This window comes from Candida metapsilosis (assembly GCF_017655625.1).
Source record: "Candida metapsilosis strain BP57 chromosome Unknown scaffold1, whole genome shotgun sequence".
NCBI lineage: Eukaryota > Fungi > Ascomycota > Pichiomycetes > Serinales > Debaryomycetaceae > Lodderomyces > Lodderomyces metapsilosis.
The window spans coordinates 957,661-970,728 of NW_027138159.1; the positions used below are offsets into that span (position 1 = coordinate 957,661).

The 13,068-nt window shown below is 38.0% G+C and overlaps 2 protein-coding genes across 2 annotated transcripts; one reads left to right on the forward strand and one right to left on the reverse strand. All coding sequences in view use genetic code 12, as the record gives it.

The window, feature by feature from the left end:
• Nucleotides 1–7,118: 7,118 nt before the first annotated feature.
• I9W82_000428 (allantoate permease family MFS transporter) lies at nucleotides 7,119–8,696 on the forward strand (the record flags this gene model as incomplete). The annotated part of the gene is made up of 1 exon (XM_067693335.1): nucleotides 7,119–8,696. One exon carries the CDS (start codon nucleotides 7,119–7,121, stop codon nucleotides 8,694–8,696), a length of 1,578 nt encoding a protein of 525 aa, XP_067550454.1.
• Nucleotides 8,697–9,440: 744 nt separating this feature from the next.
• Nucleotides 9,441–10,238, reverse strand: I9W82_000429 (acetate uptake transporter family protein; the record flags this gene model as incomplete). Its single annotated transcript, XM_067693346.1, has 1 exon — nucleotides 9,441–10,238. One exon carries the CDS (start codon nucleotides 10,236–10,238, stop codon nucleotides 9,441–9,443), a length of 798 nt encoding a protein of 265 aa, XP_067550455.1.
• Nucleotides 10,239–13,068: the final 2,830 nt, after the last annotated feature.

The following is a 13,068-nucleotide window of genomic DNA, read 5'->3' on the forward strand; positions in this document are numbered from 1 at the left end:
AAGAGATTTAAGGGTAAGGAACTGTTATTTGAGGGCACGAGATGACAGTTACAACTAAGCTCGGGGAAGCAATGGATATAGTACTGATGGTAATTAAACAAGGGGCCAGAGGCACAGTGACAGAGGAGGGCCAGGGTCAGCCTCATATGAACAAGAGGTCGTGGTGCCGCCTTTTGGCGAAAAGCAATGAGTCACATAATGCAAGCTGTAGGAACCAGTGGCTTCTTACCAATACAGTGAAGGTGGATACGGTTGATAATATGGACGATAAGGAGAAACACGCGAGAGTCATAGATCATTCTCGAATGATAAAATAAGGTTTTCTTTCTGCAAGTAGAGGTTCCAGGATATCAGCAGAGCTCAAATACTATAACCTGCCCATACAAAGTATACAACAACACTGGCAAATGATAAAGCAGCTCATTGCACAAATAAAGAGCCTGGTGCCAGTACATGACGTCGGGAAATGAAAATCAGACCAACCCAAAGGATAAATCTTAAGTAAGAACTTGAGCTTAAGCCTTGCCAAGGAGCATTGTTGACAGCTCGAGCACTCATGACGACTGAGGTTTGTCGCAGGAGTCAATAGGAACTAAAGTACACCACTTTCTTATGAACTTACGTAGTGTATATAGCTCATACGTTAGTATAAACCACGGTATTGAGGTTAGGATGTCTACTTTACACGGATCCTAACCGCAGTGGAAAATGAATACATCCACACAACAATATTGGTCACTTCCGTACCGCAGAAAAAGCACACCTCTACCGCAAACGCCGCACATCCTAACACCAGGGAATATTGCACCCACGCACCAATTCTGCATCCTAACATCAACGATTACACACCCATTCACAAGCGATGGGCACATCCTAACATCAACAAGTTAAAAAAGTACCACATCCTTGCCGCAGAGAAATTGAAATGTAACACATTCGAACTTCAGAAAAGCCACAAGGTACTGTATATCCTTGCATCACCCAAAAAATGAAGCTCTCGCATCCAAACACCAACTAAAGTAAGGAAATTACAGCTCCTGGTTATAAAGGTAGGAACGAGCGAGGCTAATCGCTCACGAGACAACGGTGAAGGACATACACGAGGGAATATTCAGGACTACTCATCATAAAATTTGTTTAGGGCTACTGGTCCTGAACTAGCCGAATATTTGATCGTCCGTAGCAAAATAGTGTCTCCATTTATTTATTTCTTAACACGTACTTGGGATGGATCCTCTAGCTACTTAGGGCAAGATTAAAGATAGTCCAATTTCATACTGCGAGCAAAATGCCCCCCATAAAAGCAAGTACTATGGCGGAAACTTGTGGCCAATACCTTAATTTACAAGCACAATTCTGTCTTCTATTAAGAGCATGGTATTGAACGTTTGCATCGACATTAAAATGTTAGTGCAGATAATGGTACCAAGCGAAAGTACGGAATGGATCGATGAAAAGACTATTATAAGATTCTAGAAAGATGATGCAATAAGGGTTGCAATTAGTAACTACGCAGGAAACCAAGCTACAATTCATATAAACGAAGTGGGTACCGGACGGAACATTAACCACATAAGTGTATTCGTGATTAGATAATCTACGACATTGCTAAAGGAAAAATTGGCGTGTAAACTCCTGAAATCGTGATTACGTTTCCTCCAAACGGAATAATATCTGGCGTTAAGAATGGGTTTTAACATCAAGTCATCTATATAAAAGAATGTGCAACTCAGTAATTGTCAATGCAGCAGCACTTCATCTGCCATTAAAGTTTTCCATGGATGCTGTAAATGAAGGTGATTATGATGTTTACCCGAATAGGTCTCAGACGGACTATTGTCTACAAGCAAGCGGAAAACTCATGCCTCATGACGTTAGGGTGGAAAATCACACTCCGTTGAAATCGGGAAGCACACAATGCCTCGTTAGATCCAAATGGTTTAGATTATAAGAAAGCCGCGCTTCATCTTTTAGTTAGTTCCTCCATGGACCATACCGTACGCATCAAGCTTAAATATGTGCGACATATTTAGGTTTAAATAGTGTGAGTCTAATTCTGGTCGCAGACGATCCTGGTTGTAGTTGAAGGGTTACCTTTACCATGATTTGATCAATGGCGTCCTTGTGTAAGGCAGTGATTGCCGACATAGTTGATTGAGTAATTGAAGTTCCTCTATTGAAGTTGTTGTAGTTATAAAACTGCAGCGTAAATTCGCTTCATTTTCCATTTTTGAACTATATGAAGAAAGGGGAAATTCCACTTCTTTGTATGAACTTCGGCTTTCTCAATTCTAATATCATTCTTCGCAATAGGTCTTCCCTCTTACTGGATAGCCTCATAATAGATCAGTCTCTCAACATCCTAGCTCGGCTTTTCCTAAACTCAAGATCAAAATTAATCATTTCGTATCTTCGTTCGTGTACAATGTTTTGCCAAGCTCAATATGACGTTTTGCTTCATGCAATGCCAACACTAACGAACGCCAAAATGAAGTGTAATTCTGTCTCGGTACGACCTAGCGGGATTTTATAATAGGCAGCGCAAAATAATCACAATGTATGACTCATTTTAGTGTTTGGCGAGCTAATGTCTTTGCCTTTTCTTATTATTACCATAGTCTGGGTATGCAAGTTCCCTGTATTTGGCAATGTTTGGATGTGGGAACTCCAAAGTTTGATTCGTGCAGGGATGCACTTCTTCGTAATTTCTTTGAAGTTTGGATGTATTACATTTCAATTTCTCTGCGGCAAGGATGTGGTACTTTTTCAACTTGTTGATGTTAGGATGTGCCCATTGCTAGTGAATGGGTGTGTAATCGCTGATGTTAGGATGCAGAATTGGTGCGTGGATGCAATGTTCCCTGGTGTTAGGATGTGCGGCGTTTGCGGTAGAGGTGTGCTTTTTCTGCGGTACGGATGTGACCAATACTGGTGTGTGTATGTATTCATTTTCCACTGCGGTTAGGATCTGTGTGAAGTAGACATCCTAACCTCAATACCGTGGTTTATACTAACGTATGAGCTATATACACTACGTAAGTTCATAAGCAAGTGGTGTACTTTAGTTCCTATTGACTCCTGCGACAAACCTCAGTCGTCATGAGTGCTCGAGCTGTCAACAATGCTCCTTGGCAAGGCTTAAGCTCAAGTTCTTACCTAAGATTTATCCTTTGGGTTGGTCTGATTTTCATTTCCCGACGTCATGTACTGGCATCAGGCTCTTTATTTGTGAAATGAGCTGCTTTATCATTTCCAGTGTTGTTGTATACTTTGTATGAGCACGTTATAGTATTTGGGCTCTGCTGGTACTCCGGAGCTTCAACTTGCAGAAAGAAAACCTTATTTCATCATTCGAGATTGATCCTTGACTCTCGCTTGTTTCTCCTTACCATCCATGTTATCAACCGTATCCACCTCCACTTTATTGGTAAGAGCCCACTGGTTTCTCCAGCTTGCATTATGTGACTCATTGCTTTTCGCCAAAAGGCGGCACCACGACCTCTTGTTCATATGAGGCTGACCTTGGCCCTCCTCTGTTACTCTGCCTTTGGCCCCTTGTTTGTTTGACACCAGTGCTATGTCCATTGCTTCCCCGAGCTTTGTTGCAACTGTCATCTCGTGCCCTCAAAGAACAGTTCCTTGTCCTTAAATCTCTTGCGTTATGCTGGTGCATCTAGAGCTCCATATAGTCGAGCATCTTCTAGCACTCTTGAAATGCTTTCTTGTAAGTAGTCAGTTGACGACTTGTTCAGTGCTTCGCTTCTTGATTAAATATTTAGAATGGGACTTGAAAGGTCTCATTCCGTTGCAGCAGGCGGAAATGGACTTGGCATGTCTTCTGGACGTTCAAACGAACTCTTAGTTTCGACAACAGAAGATCTGCATATTATTTGCTCCCTTTCTGTTCCTCGGCTGTTTAATTGTTTATCCATATGAATGGATCCGTTATAATCTTCAATAAACTATCATCTCCAGTACTCCTCACATGGGTGTCTCTGTTCGTCATTTGCTTTGGTGGTGATTATGTGACTGGTCTTAATTGATGTGGTGATCTCCTTCTAGTAAGATATAAATCCATCGATAAAAGTGCAATATCTGTGGTCTCTCTGGCGCATTGAGATTCTTTCCATAAATGTAGATATACTGGGTACTATTGATGTGGTGATTCTGTTTCCTTTCAGAAGAGTGAATGTGTTGATTTGCCATCGAATAAGTTCAATTGCCACAGATGTGTTCAGCTGCCACAAATGTGAAGGTATTTTGTTATGCCAAAAAACTCACACGTAGATAACAATGTCGCACTATCAACACACGACATTTTGAGAACAAAAGCAAATTCTCTTTTTGTTCCAATCTTTTTTGCAGCTAACAGTTACTGTTCCTCTTGGTATATACAACAAACAGGACAAAGGACTGGTCTTATCTGACTTGCCAGCATTCACTGCCACATCGGCATGCTTCATCAAGCTCATCCACACCATCGCTACGCTCTTCCCGGAGTAGTTATGCGCATTTTATGTGTGCATAACAAAACATGGTCGGATTTTCGAGAAACACTCAAGAAAAGTGGATTCCAACCTTGGATCCACCGTCAGGCACGTTGATAGCTGCAGTTTGCGCTCCGTGCAACGCCAGAAGTCCAAAAAAAAATTTTTGGACGTCCCGATGACGGCGAAGCACGGTCCCGGAGAAACAAGTCCGAGATCACGTGTGCACAAAATTAACAGCGAGTTCAGCAACTCAATAACCGCTCCCAGTCGTGTGGTTTACTGCAAGTGTATTCTCGGTAGCTTCATTTAGTGACTAGATACCACACCTGCGAGCCATTTGCTTGTTATACACTCCGTGCTGAAGATTGGGCCCCAGATTGGTACTCATATGATTCAACCTCAATACTTTGGCCATCACGGCAACTACACCGCAAGAGGGTTTGATTGAGTCCTCATCTCACTCCTTATTTCTCACTTTCACTTCTTTCTCTCATCATTGTCTCAACTTCGTTTTCTTGTGTCTATGTGAAGTCGTCGTAGTCGCTGGCATCTGCTGGTCTTTTTCCTTTGCTTCAGCCTTTTTTTGTGTGTCGCAAAATATTCTTCTACTGTCGCAAATTATTTGCCACCAAATTTGAATCCAAACTGAACCACAAGATTCCACTACAATGCATCGTATCTAGAGACAATGCTTATCTGATGCCTCCATTTCTGTATATCGCTACAATGAACCCACTACTCCATGCTCAGACCTTACACTGCATTTCACTCCACTTTCCATACTTTTGGCGTCGTTTTCTTCACAATAACTCAAAGCACATGTTGAGCATATGATTACTCTACATTTCATACACCTATATACTTCTATATACACCTGCCTCATTCCTGTATCCTGTAGTAATCATTCATCGACATTATTGTGTATTCCATCAGTCTTGAAACGAAAAAAATTGTTCCGCCTCTTTGTTCCAATCTTTTTTGCACCTAACAATAGTTGTTCCTCCTTGGTGCAACCTCAGGACAAAGGACTGGTCTTATCTGACTTGCCGGCATCCACTGCCACATCGGCATGCTTCATCAAGCTCATCTGCACCATCGTTGCGCTCTTCCCGGAGTGGTTATGCGCATTTCATGTGAGCATAACAAAACATGGTCGGATTTTTGAGATACATTCAAAATAAGTGGATTCCAACCTTGGATCCACCGTTAGACACGTTGATAGCTGCATTTTGCGCTCCGTGCATCCCTAGAAGTCCAAAAAATTTTTTGGACGTCCCGATGACGGCGAAGCACGGTCCCGGAGAAACAAGCCCGAGATCACGTGTGCGCAAAATTAACAGCGAGTTCAGCAGCTCAATAACCGGTCCCAGTCGCGTACTTTACTGCAAGTGTATTCTCGGTAGCTTCATTTCGTGACTAGATACCACACCTGCGAACCATTTGCTTGTTATACACTCCGTGCTGAAGATTGGGCCCCAGATTGGTACTCATACGATTCAACCTCCTCATGCTGGCCATCACTGCAACTGCACCTCAAGAGGGTTTGATTGAAGCCTCGTCTCACTCCTTTCCCACTCCTTTCTCACCTCTTTCTCTCATCATTGTCTCAACTTCGTTTTCTTGTGTCTGTGTGAAGTCGTCGTAGTCGCTGGCATCTGCTGGTCCTTTTCCCTTTGCTTCATCTTTTTTTGTGTGTCGCAAAATAATCTGAGACCTGCTTTCCTGTGTCGCAAATCTTTAATAATGAACTAACTGCTTCATCTCTAACCTGAATAGCATGTTTGTATACGTAGAGACCCAAAGGTTGGAAGAAATGGATAATTCACCATTTCAGGACATTTGCGCTTGTTTGACCCTTTTGTATTGGACTATACAGGTAGTTATTGGTAAATGAGTGGTCTGATGTTGTGCGACTGGGAACATCCGAGTCAAATTTCTTACACTTAAATACCACGCGCAAAGTTTAAACAAAGACTCTTTTACAAGCTCAAAAGCTGTCGTTTACCTCCCCCCACTTACCACAGATTGATAAGCAAAGATGAAAACTTGTGTTCTGTCTCAGCAACATGACATACCAGAAAGGGCACACTTATGTTGCTTTATAGCTTGCTGTATGATTCCATAACGAACTTCACATATAATTCTAAATACTGCTTTGGACGATATAAACTTTCGCTTTCACTATGAAGATTTTGCTAAAAATGCCAGGTTAGTTAAAACGAAAGTCTTGGCGCTGAATGATACAGTAGCAAAAGAGAAATGACACGGGATTTCCCTTCCGATAAATTGAAATTCATTTTAGCTGTTGCTTCAATTAATTAAAGTTTATGGAATTATAGTGCACACTAACTCGGTTATTCTAACGAAAATTTGGACATTTCAGAAGGGATTACATAAGCGAACAACAGCAAAGGATACAAACTTGTGCTTTTGAAGGTTTCAAAATGCAATTCTGGGTACTAATGCTATTCCAATTTAAAAAGTGAATTGGTCTAAATCGTAGAGACCACGCGATTGAAGCTTAATTAAACAACCTAGGTTTTTCTTTGGCCAATATACCACAACTATTTAAATACAAATGTTTGCCAATTGAAGTACGTGATGTCTAGTTGAAAAGCACATCACAGGATGAGTGTAAAGAAAGATTCGGAAACGTCGACAAATCTCGAGCCAGTGCTTTCAATTACACAAGAGGATTTAGAGGATAAGAGCAAACACGTGCTAGGCACTATTGCGTCTCCAGGTGGAAAAGAAATTGAAATCTCAAGTGATGTTGACGTAGCAATGAAATTTGCCATTGGGCACAAGGGAGAGGTTGAGAAATTGGATCCAGCCACAGATAAAAAGATATTACGCAAGATTGATATGTACTTGCTTCCTGTCATGTGTTTGTTGTATTGCTTTCAATTCATGGACAAGTTGAGTACTAGTTACAGTTCGATTTTAGGGTTGAGAGAAGAGTTGCATATGAAAGGTGATATGTACAGCTGGACATCTACCAGTTTCTACATTGGGTACTTGGCGTTTGAGTTCCCAGCTTCATTGATACTTCAAAGGTTTCCCGTTGCAAAGGCAGTGAGTGTATTCATAATCTTATGGGGAATGATACTTGCATTGTGCTCAGTTCCAAAGTATGCTGGGTTTATAGCTCTAAGGACTCTATTGGGAATGATGGAGCTGTCAGTTAGTCCTGCGTTTGCTATTATTACATCCCAATGGTATAAAAAGGACGAGCAGTTTTTAAGAACCGCGTGGTGGTTTGGCTCAAATGGATTTGGTGTTGACCTTGGTAGTTTGATTGCATATGGCTTGTACAAGAAGCAAGATTCGTACTCGTTGCCAGCCTGGAAATTGGTATTTGTTGTCACTGGCGTTTTGACTGTGTTTTTGGGTTTTCTTATCATGCTTCACATTCCCGATACTCCTACAGGGGCTTGGTTCCTCACGGAGCATGAAAAAGTGTTGGTTGTTGAAAGAATTAGATCTAATCAGCAAGGTTTTGGTAATCCAACTTTTAAGAAAGAACAATTCATTGAAGCGGTAACTGATTACCGTACTTTGTTGTTTTTTCTTTTCTCCATAGCACACAACATTCCCAACGGAGGGGTAACCTCATTTGGATCTATTTTGCTCAATGAACAGTTTGGTTATGACACAGCAGACTCTCTCTTGATGGATTTACCTTCAGGGGCAATAGAGATAGTTGGATGTGTTTTATTTGCGTGGTTGCTGAAATTTCTTAAATCACGTATGATAATGGCAATATTCATGGCTATGATTACAGTAATTATGGAATGTTTATTGGCATTTGCACCTACCAACCAAGGAAAACTTGCGGGGTATTACTTATGGAATCTCAGCCCCCTTTGTTATATCTGTATCCAGTCGCAGGTTTCGTCTTCTGTCGCCGGACACACAAAGAAAATCACAGTCAATGCGATATTCTTGATTGGTTATTGCGTTGGGAACTTGGTTGGTCCCCAAACGTTTATAGACAGACAAGCTCCCACATACTCTGGAGCGAAAGTTGGTATGGTTGTTTGTGGTAGTTTTGAACTAGGATGTTTGATTGCTGTTTACATTTCTTATTATTTGGACAATAAGAAGCGTGATTCATTACCACCAGTTGATATGAGCCATATTGAGAATTATGAGTTTGCTGATTTGACGGATAAGCAAAATCCCAACTTTAGATACGCCTTGTGAGAGGTAAGTAGAATGGGAAGTTGTTCTATTGGACATTTTTAAATATACATAACAGCTTCAGTTTTAATGTAGATTTCGTTTAACTCACACACTCTGTTTCCTCTACACTGTCGCATATACAATTAAACATCCCCATAATCTTTAAAATAGGGGCATGAAGGAGAGAAAAAAAAAGAAAAGGTGAAGCTGGATGATGCGTCAATTAGGACTAAACTTTGTAGTGCTTTGCTGTTGTTGTAGCATTGATTGAAGTGTCAAAACTAATTATTCACATTCGTGGATGTATGTTCACAGTTGTATGTTTGGAAGTCGTCAAAAATGGTGTTGCAATCGCATACATATAGAAGTGGAAAAAATACTGTTAACAATTTTCTTCCTTCCCATCTCTTCGTCTTTGATAAATAGTGGTTTTGGATAAAGGTATAGCTCTAGGGGAGTCATGCAGATTTTGTCTTTGATCTGCAAGTTTCTGCAAGAGTTTTTTTTCTGTGTGTGTTTTGCAAGATGGTTTATGTATGCAGCCGATAAGACAAGAGAATAATAGGTAAACCCTTTACAACGTACGTGTATGATTAAATTATTAAAGTATTAAAAAAGGTTACATGAGGACAGGATAAATCCGAAACAAAGAAGAAGAGTAGTACCAATTTGGATTTGAGTTTCTCTATCATTTCTCTCTATTAGTGTTGTCCTTCCTCTTGTAATTATGAATTATTATTATTATTATTATCATTAATATTAACTTTACTTGTGTTTTTTGAATGAGATATTAGATGGCATTGGGAATGGATGTGCAGTAATGTATGAGTTAAGTTTTGTAGCAGTACCGGCAAATGCATTATACCAAGCAATAATAGCAGTAATAACTCCAATAACACCACCAGCACGAGTAACACCAACTCTTCCTGAAAAATCGCCCCCTGCAAGTAACAAAAACGTCAAAAACAAAAAGAAAAACAAGGAAAAGAATGCCCAAGTAGACTTCATTGTGTTTAGAAGCAAAAGAAATGTGAATAAGGCCCATCCCAACAAGAAAAAGGCAACTGCACCTGACTTTTGGTCACTCTCAGCATAAGCTGCAGCAATCCCAAAAGATTCAATGAAAATAGCAGCATAACTCAACCAAAAAGCACCATAAGAAGTCAAAGCAGTAAAACCAAATGTATTGCCAGCAGCAAATTCACATAAGCCAGCAAGGAATTGAACCATTCCACCATAAAAACAAGCCAAGGAAACAACAGCGTTGGGAATGGTAATACCCATAGCACGGGCATTAACCAAGCTTAGAACAAATGTGGTTAAAGCAAAGCCACACAAACCAATTGGAGCAGGATTAATATTAATCTTAGGGTATGGAGCTGCACCTGGGTTCAAAGTACCACCAAAAGCAGCCATTAATTCATGACGATAAAACTTTTGGCCATTGATGGTGACAAACTCATTACCATCACCATGAATGTGAACTTTTGATACACCAGCGTCATCAACATCAGTTGAAGGGTGTTTTGAAGGAGCAGAATGTTGTGAAGAAGCAGAAGACATGACTTAGTTGTAGTAGTTGTAGTTGTAGTTGTAGTTGTAGTGATTATTATTTGTCTTTACTATTTAATGATGAAATTTGAAGAAAAGAATGAAAGTTTCAAGTAATTAAGAAGGAATGAAAGACGAATAAATTGGGTGATATTTATATTTATATCATCAGAAGGAGAGGGTTTTATTTTATTATTTATTATTTAAGAAAAACCTTAAATAATAATACAAGAGAGTAATAATAAGTTGACACAAATTATTACCAAAATCACCCCCACACATCACAAATAAAACAACAACACAAGACAAGACAAAGAGAACTAAACTAAACTCAATCTATATAGTACATTATATATGTATATAACAATACAGTAAGTAACACAGTCATTCATTCGGTTAATCAATCAGTCCACCTCAAAAAAGATTCTAAAAATCAAACTATAAAAATCATAAAACAAACAATCAATCAAACAAACGAAAAGTCTAAAAACCTTAATAAAAACCAGAAGAGAAACAACGTATAAAAAAGAAGTTTCAAAGCATCATCATAATCAGGATATTCTACTTCTCTATAAACATATGTTATACTGAAACACTAGTTTATACCTTATATACTACAATAATAGTGGTATATCCACCACCAATTGTTTGTAAAAAAAAAAAAAAAAAAAAAAAAAAACTCCGAAATACTACCAAATAATACCAAGAAAAAATAATACAATAATAAATTATATCTTGGTATAATAAGAGTAACAATAAGGAACAGTCTAGTAGTAGTAGTAGTAGTAGTAGCAGTAGTAGTAACACAGTGGGGGTGGGTATATATATATATATAAAATGAAATGAAAAAGAAAACTCCGAACAACCACAAAACCATAATCATACCATAACCAATACAATACTATTATACAACTCAATTTGATCTTATATGCTGTTATCTACTGTAGTTTTACTGTACTCTACTGTAGAGTTACTCTACATAAACAGTTCCTTTAATTATTTACTAAGGCGTAGTTTTTACTTTCTTACTGTTGAACTAACTTTTGTTACTTTGTTTGTTTGTTCGTCTGTCTTTTTTTCCTACTAGTACTAGTACTAGTACTACCTCTTCTTTCTACTTGTGTATATACTCTTTCTTTCTCTTAGTATGTCTATTTGCTTTTGGCTTGGCTGGTGAATTCATTATATAAATTTCTTTTTTTTTTTTTAATTTTTTTTTAATTTATTTTTAATTTATTTTTTTTAATTTCTTTTTTCTGTTTTTTAGTTTGTGGGGTTGTTTTGTTTGTTGCTTACTATTATAATGGTCGGTGTTTGATGGTGATTAAACAAAATAAAAAAATAATAATAATAATTATAAAAAACAATATATAAACCCATATACTATTTGAATGGTAATACTACTGGTATATACTACTGTTATATTATATTATATTATGTTATATTATGTAGATAGACACATGATAATATTATAATTTCAAAAAAAAAACCAGTAACTGTTAAATAAAAACCTTTTTTTTTTAGGAATGTGGGTCGATAAATATTTTTAAGCTTTTTTTTTATTTCTTATTTTATAAAGCTTTTTTTTTTTTTGCTTAAAGAGAAAGAGAGGGTGTAGTTTAGTCGGTACAACATCACCTGATTGGATCTACTATTTCTTCTGCAAACCCAATCAGAAACAGATTGAAATACAGAAAAGATCAATTTTATCTTTTTTTTTTATTTTTATTTTGGCTGTGTTATGATGAGGTTTCATTCATTTTGCATAAATAAATTGATGAGGCTTTTCCCACTTTTTATAACTTATAAATATTTAATATTTTTTTTTTTACGAGAGTATAATAACTCATACATATCTTCAACAGTTGCAACAAAAGTTGTCTTTCCAGAAAAAAATTGTTTTAAAAGCAAACAGTCTTTATCAATTTGAAGTTTCATCGTGTACAATCTCCTTTGCAAACATCGGAATTTTACTCTTCTATGATTTATAAAATTTGCGTTAATATAAATGTAATAAACAAAGTAAACATAGATGTCAAGTGGTTACTAGAAGAGTGTAGCATATTATTTTCAGGAGAGTGATTACCCTACTTACAATACACCTGGATACCATTACTGCTTCTATTTCCCTACATCAGTCTCTCTTTCACACTAAACACTGTGTTTGTAGTTATACTACGAAAAAAAAAACCGTCTTTAGTTGGTTCCGTTTTTTCGCAGCATAACAAGTGTTCCTTTTCTTCGATACACACACAGGACATCAGAATGGTCTTATCTGACTTGCCGGCATTCACTGCCACATTGAAATGCTACATCTAGCTCATCCGCACCATCGTTACGCTCGTCCCGGAGTGGTTATGCGCATTTTATGTGTGCATAACAAAACATGGTCGGATTTTTAAGATACACTCAAAATAAGTGGAATCCAATCTTGGATCCATAGTTAGACAAGTTGATAGCTGCATTATGCGCTCCGTGCAACGCCAGAAGTCCAAAAAAGTTTTTTTGGACGTCCCTAGGAGGGCGGAAGCATGTCAAAAATTTTTCTCGGACTTAAGTCCAATTAGGTAACTCCGAGCTCACACTCATAGTTTTTTTTATTCTCTCTCTTTTTAAAGTATATACTGTACTATCTCTTCACACTCATCTACAATTACTAAACACAGTTTTAAAATTATAATAAATTTATTAAATGTATTAAAACCCTATAAGGAACAGTTGAATTAGTAGATCATTAGGTATTAGTTAATTAACAATTGACTTTATGCAATTGAAAATGTTGGAAAAGAAGAAAAGTCTCTACCTGATTCTCTTTGCCCCCCCCCACAAACTACAGTTTCCT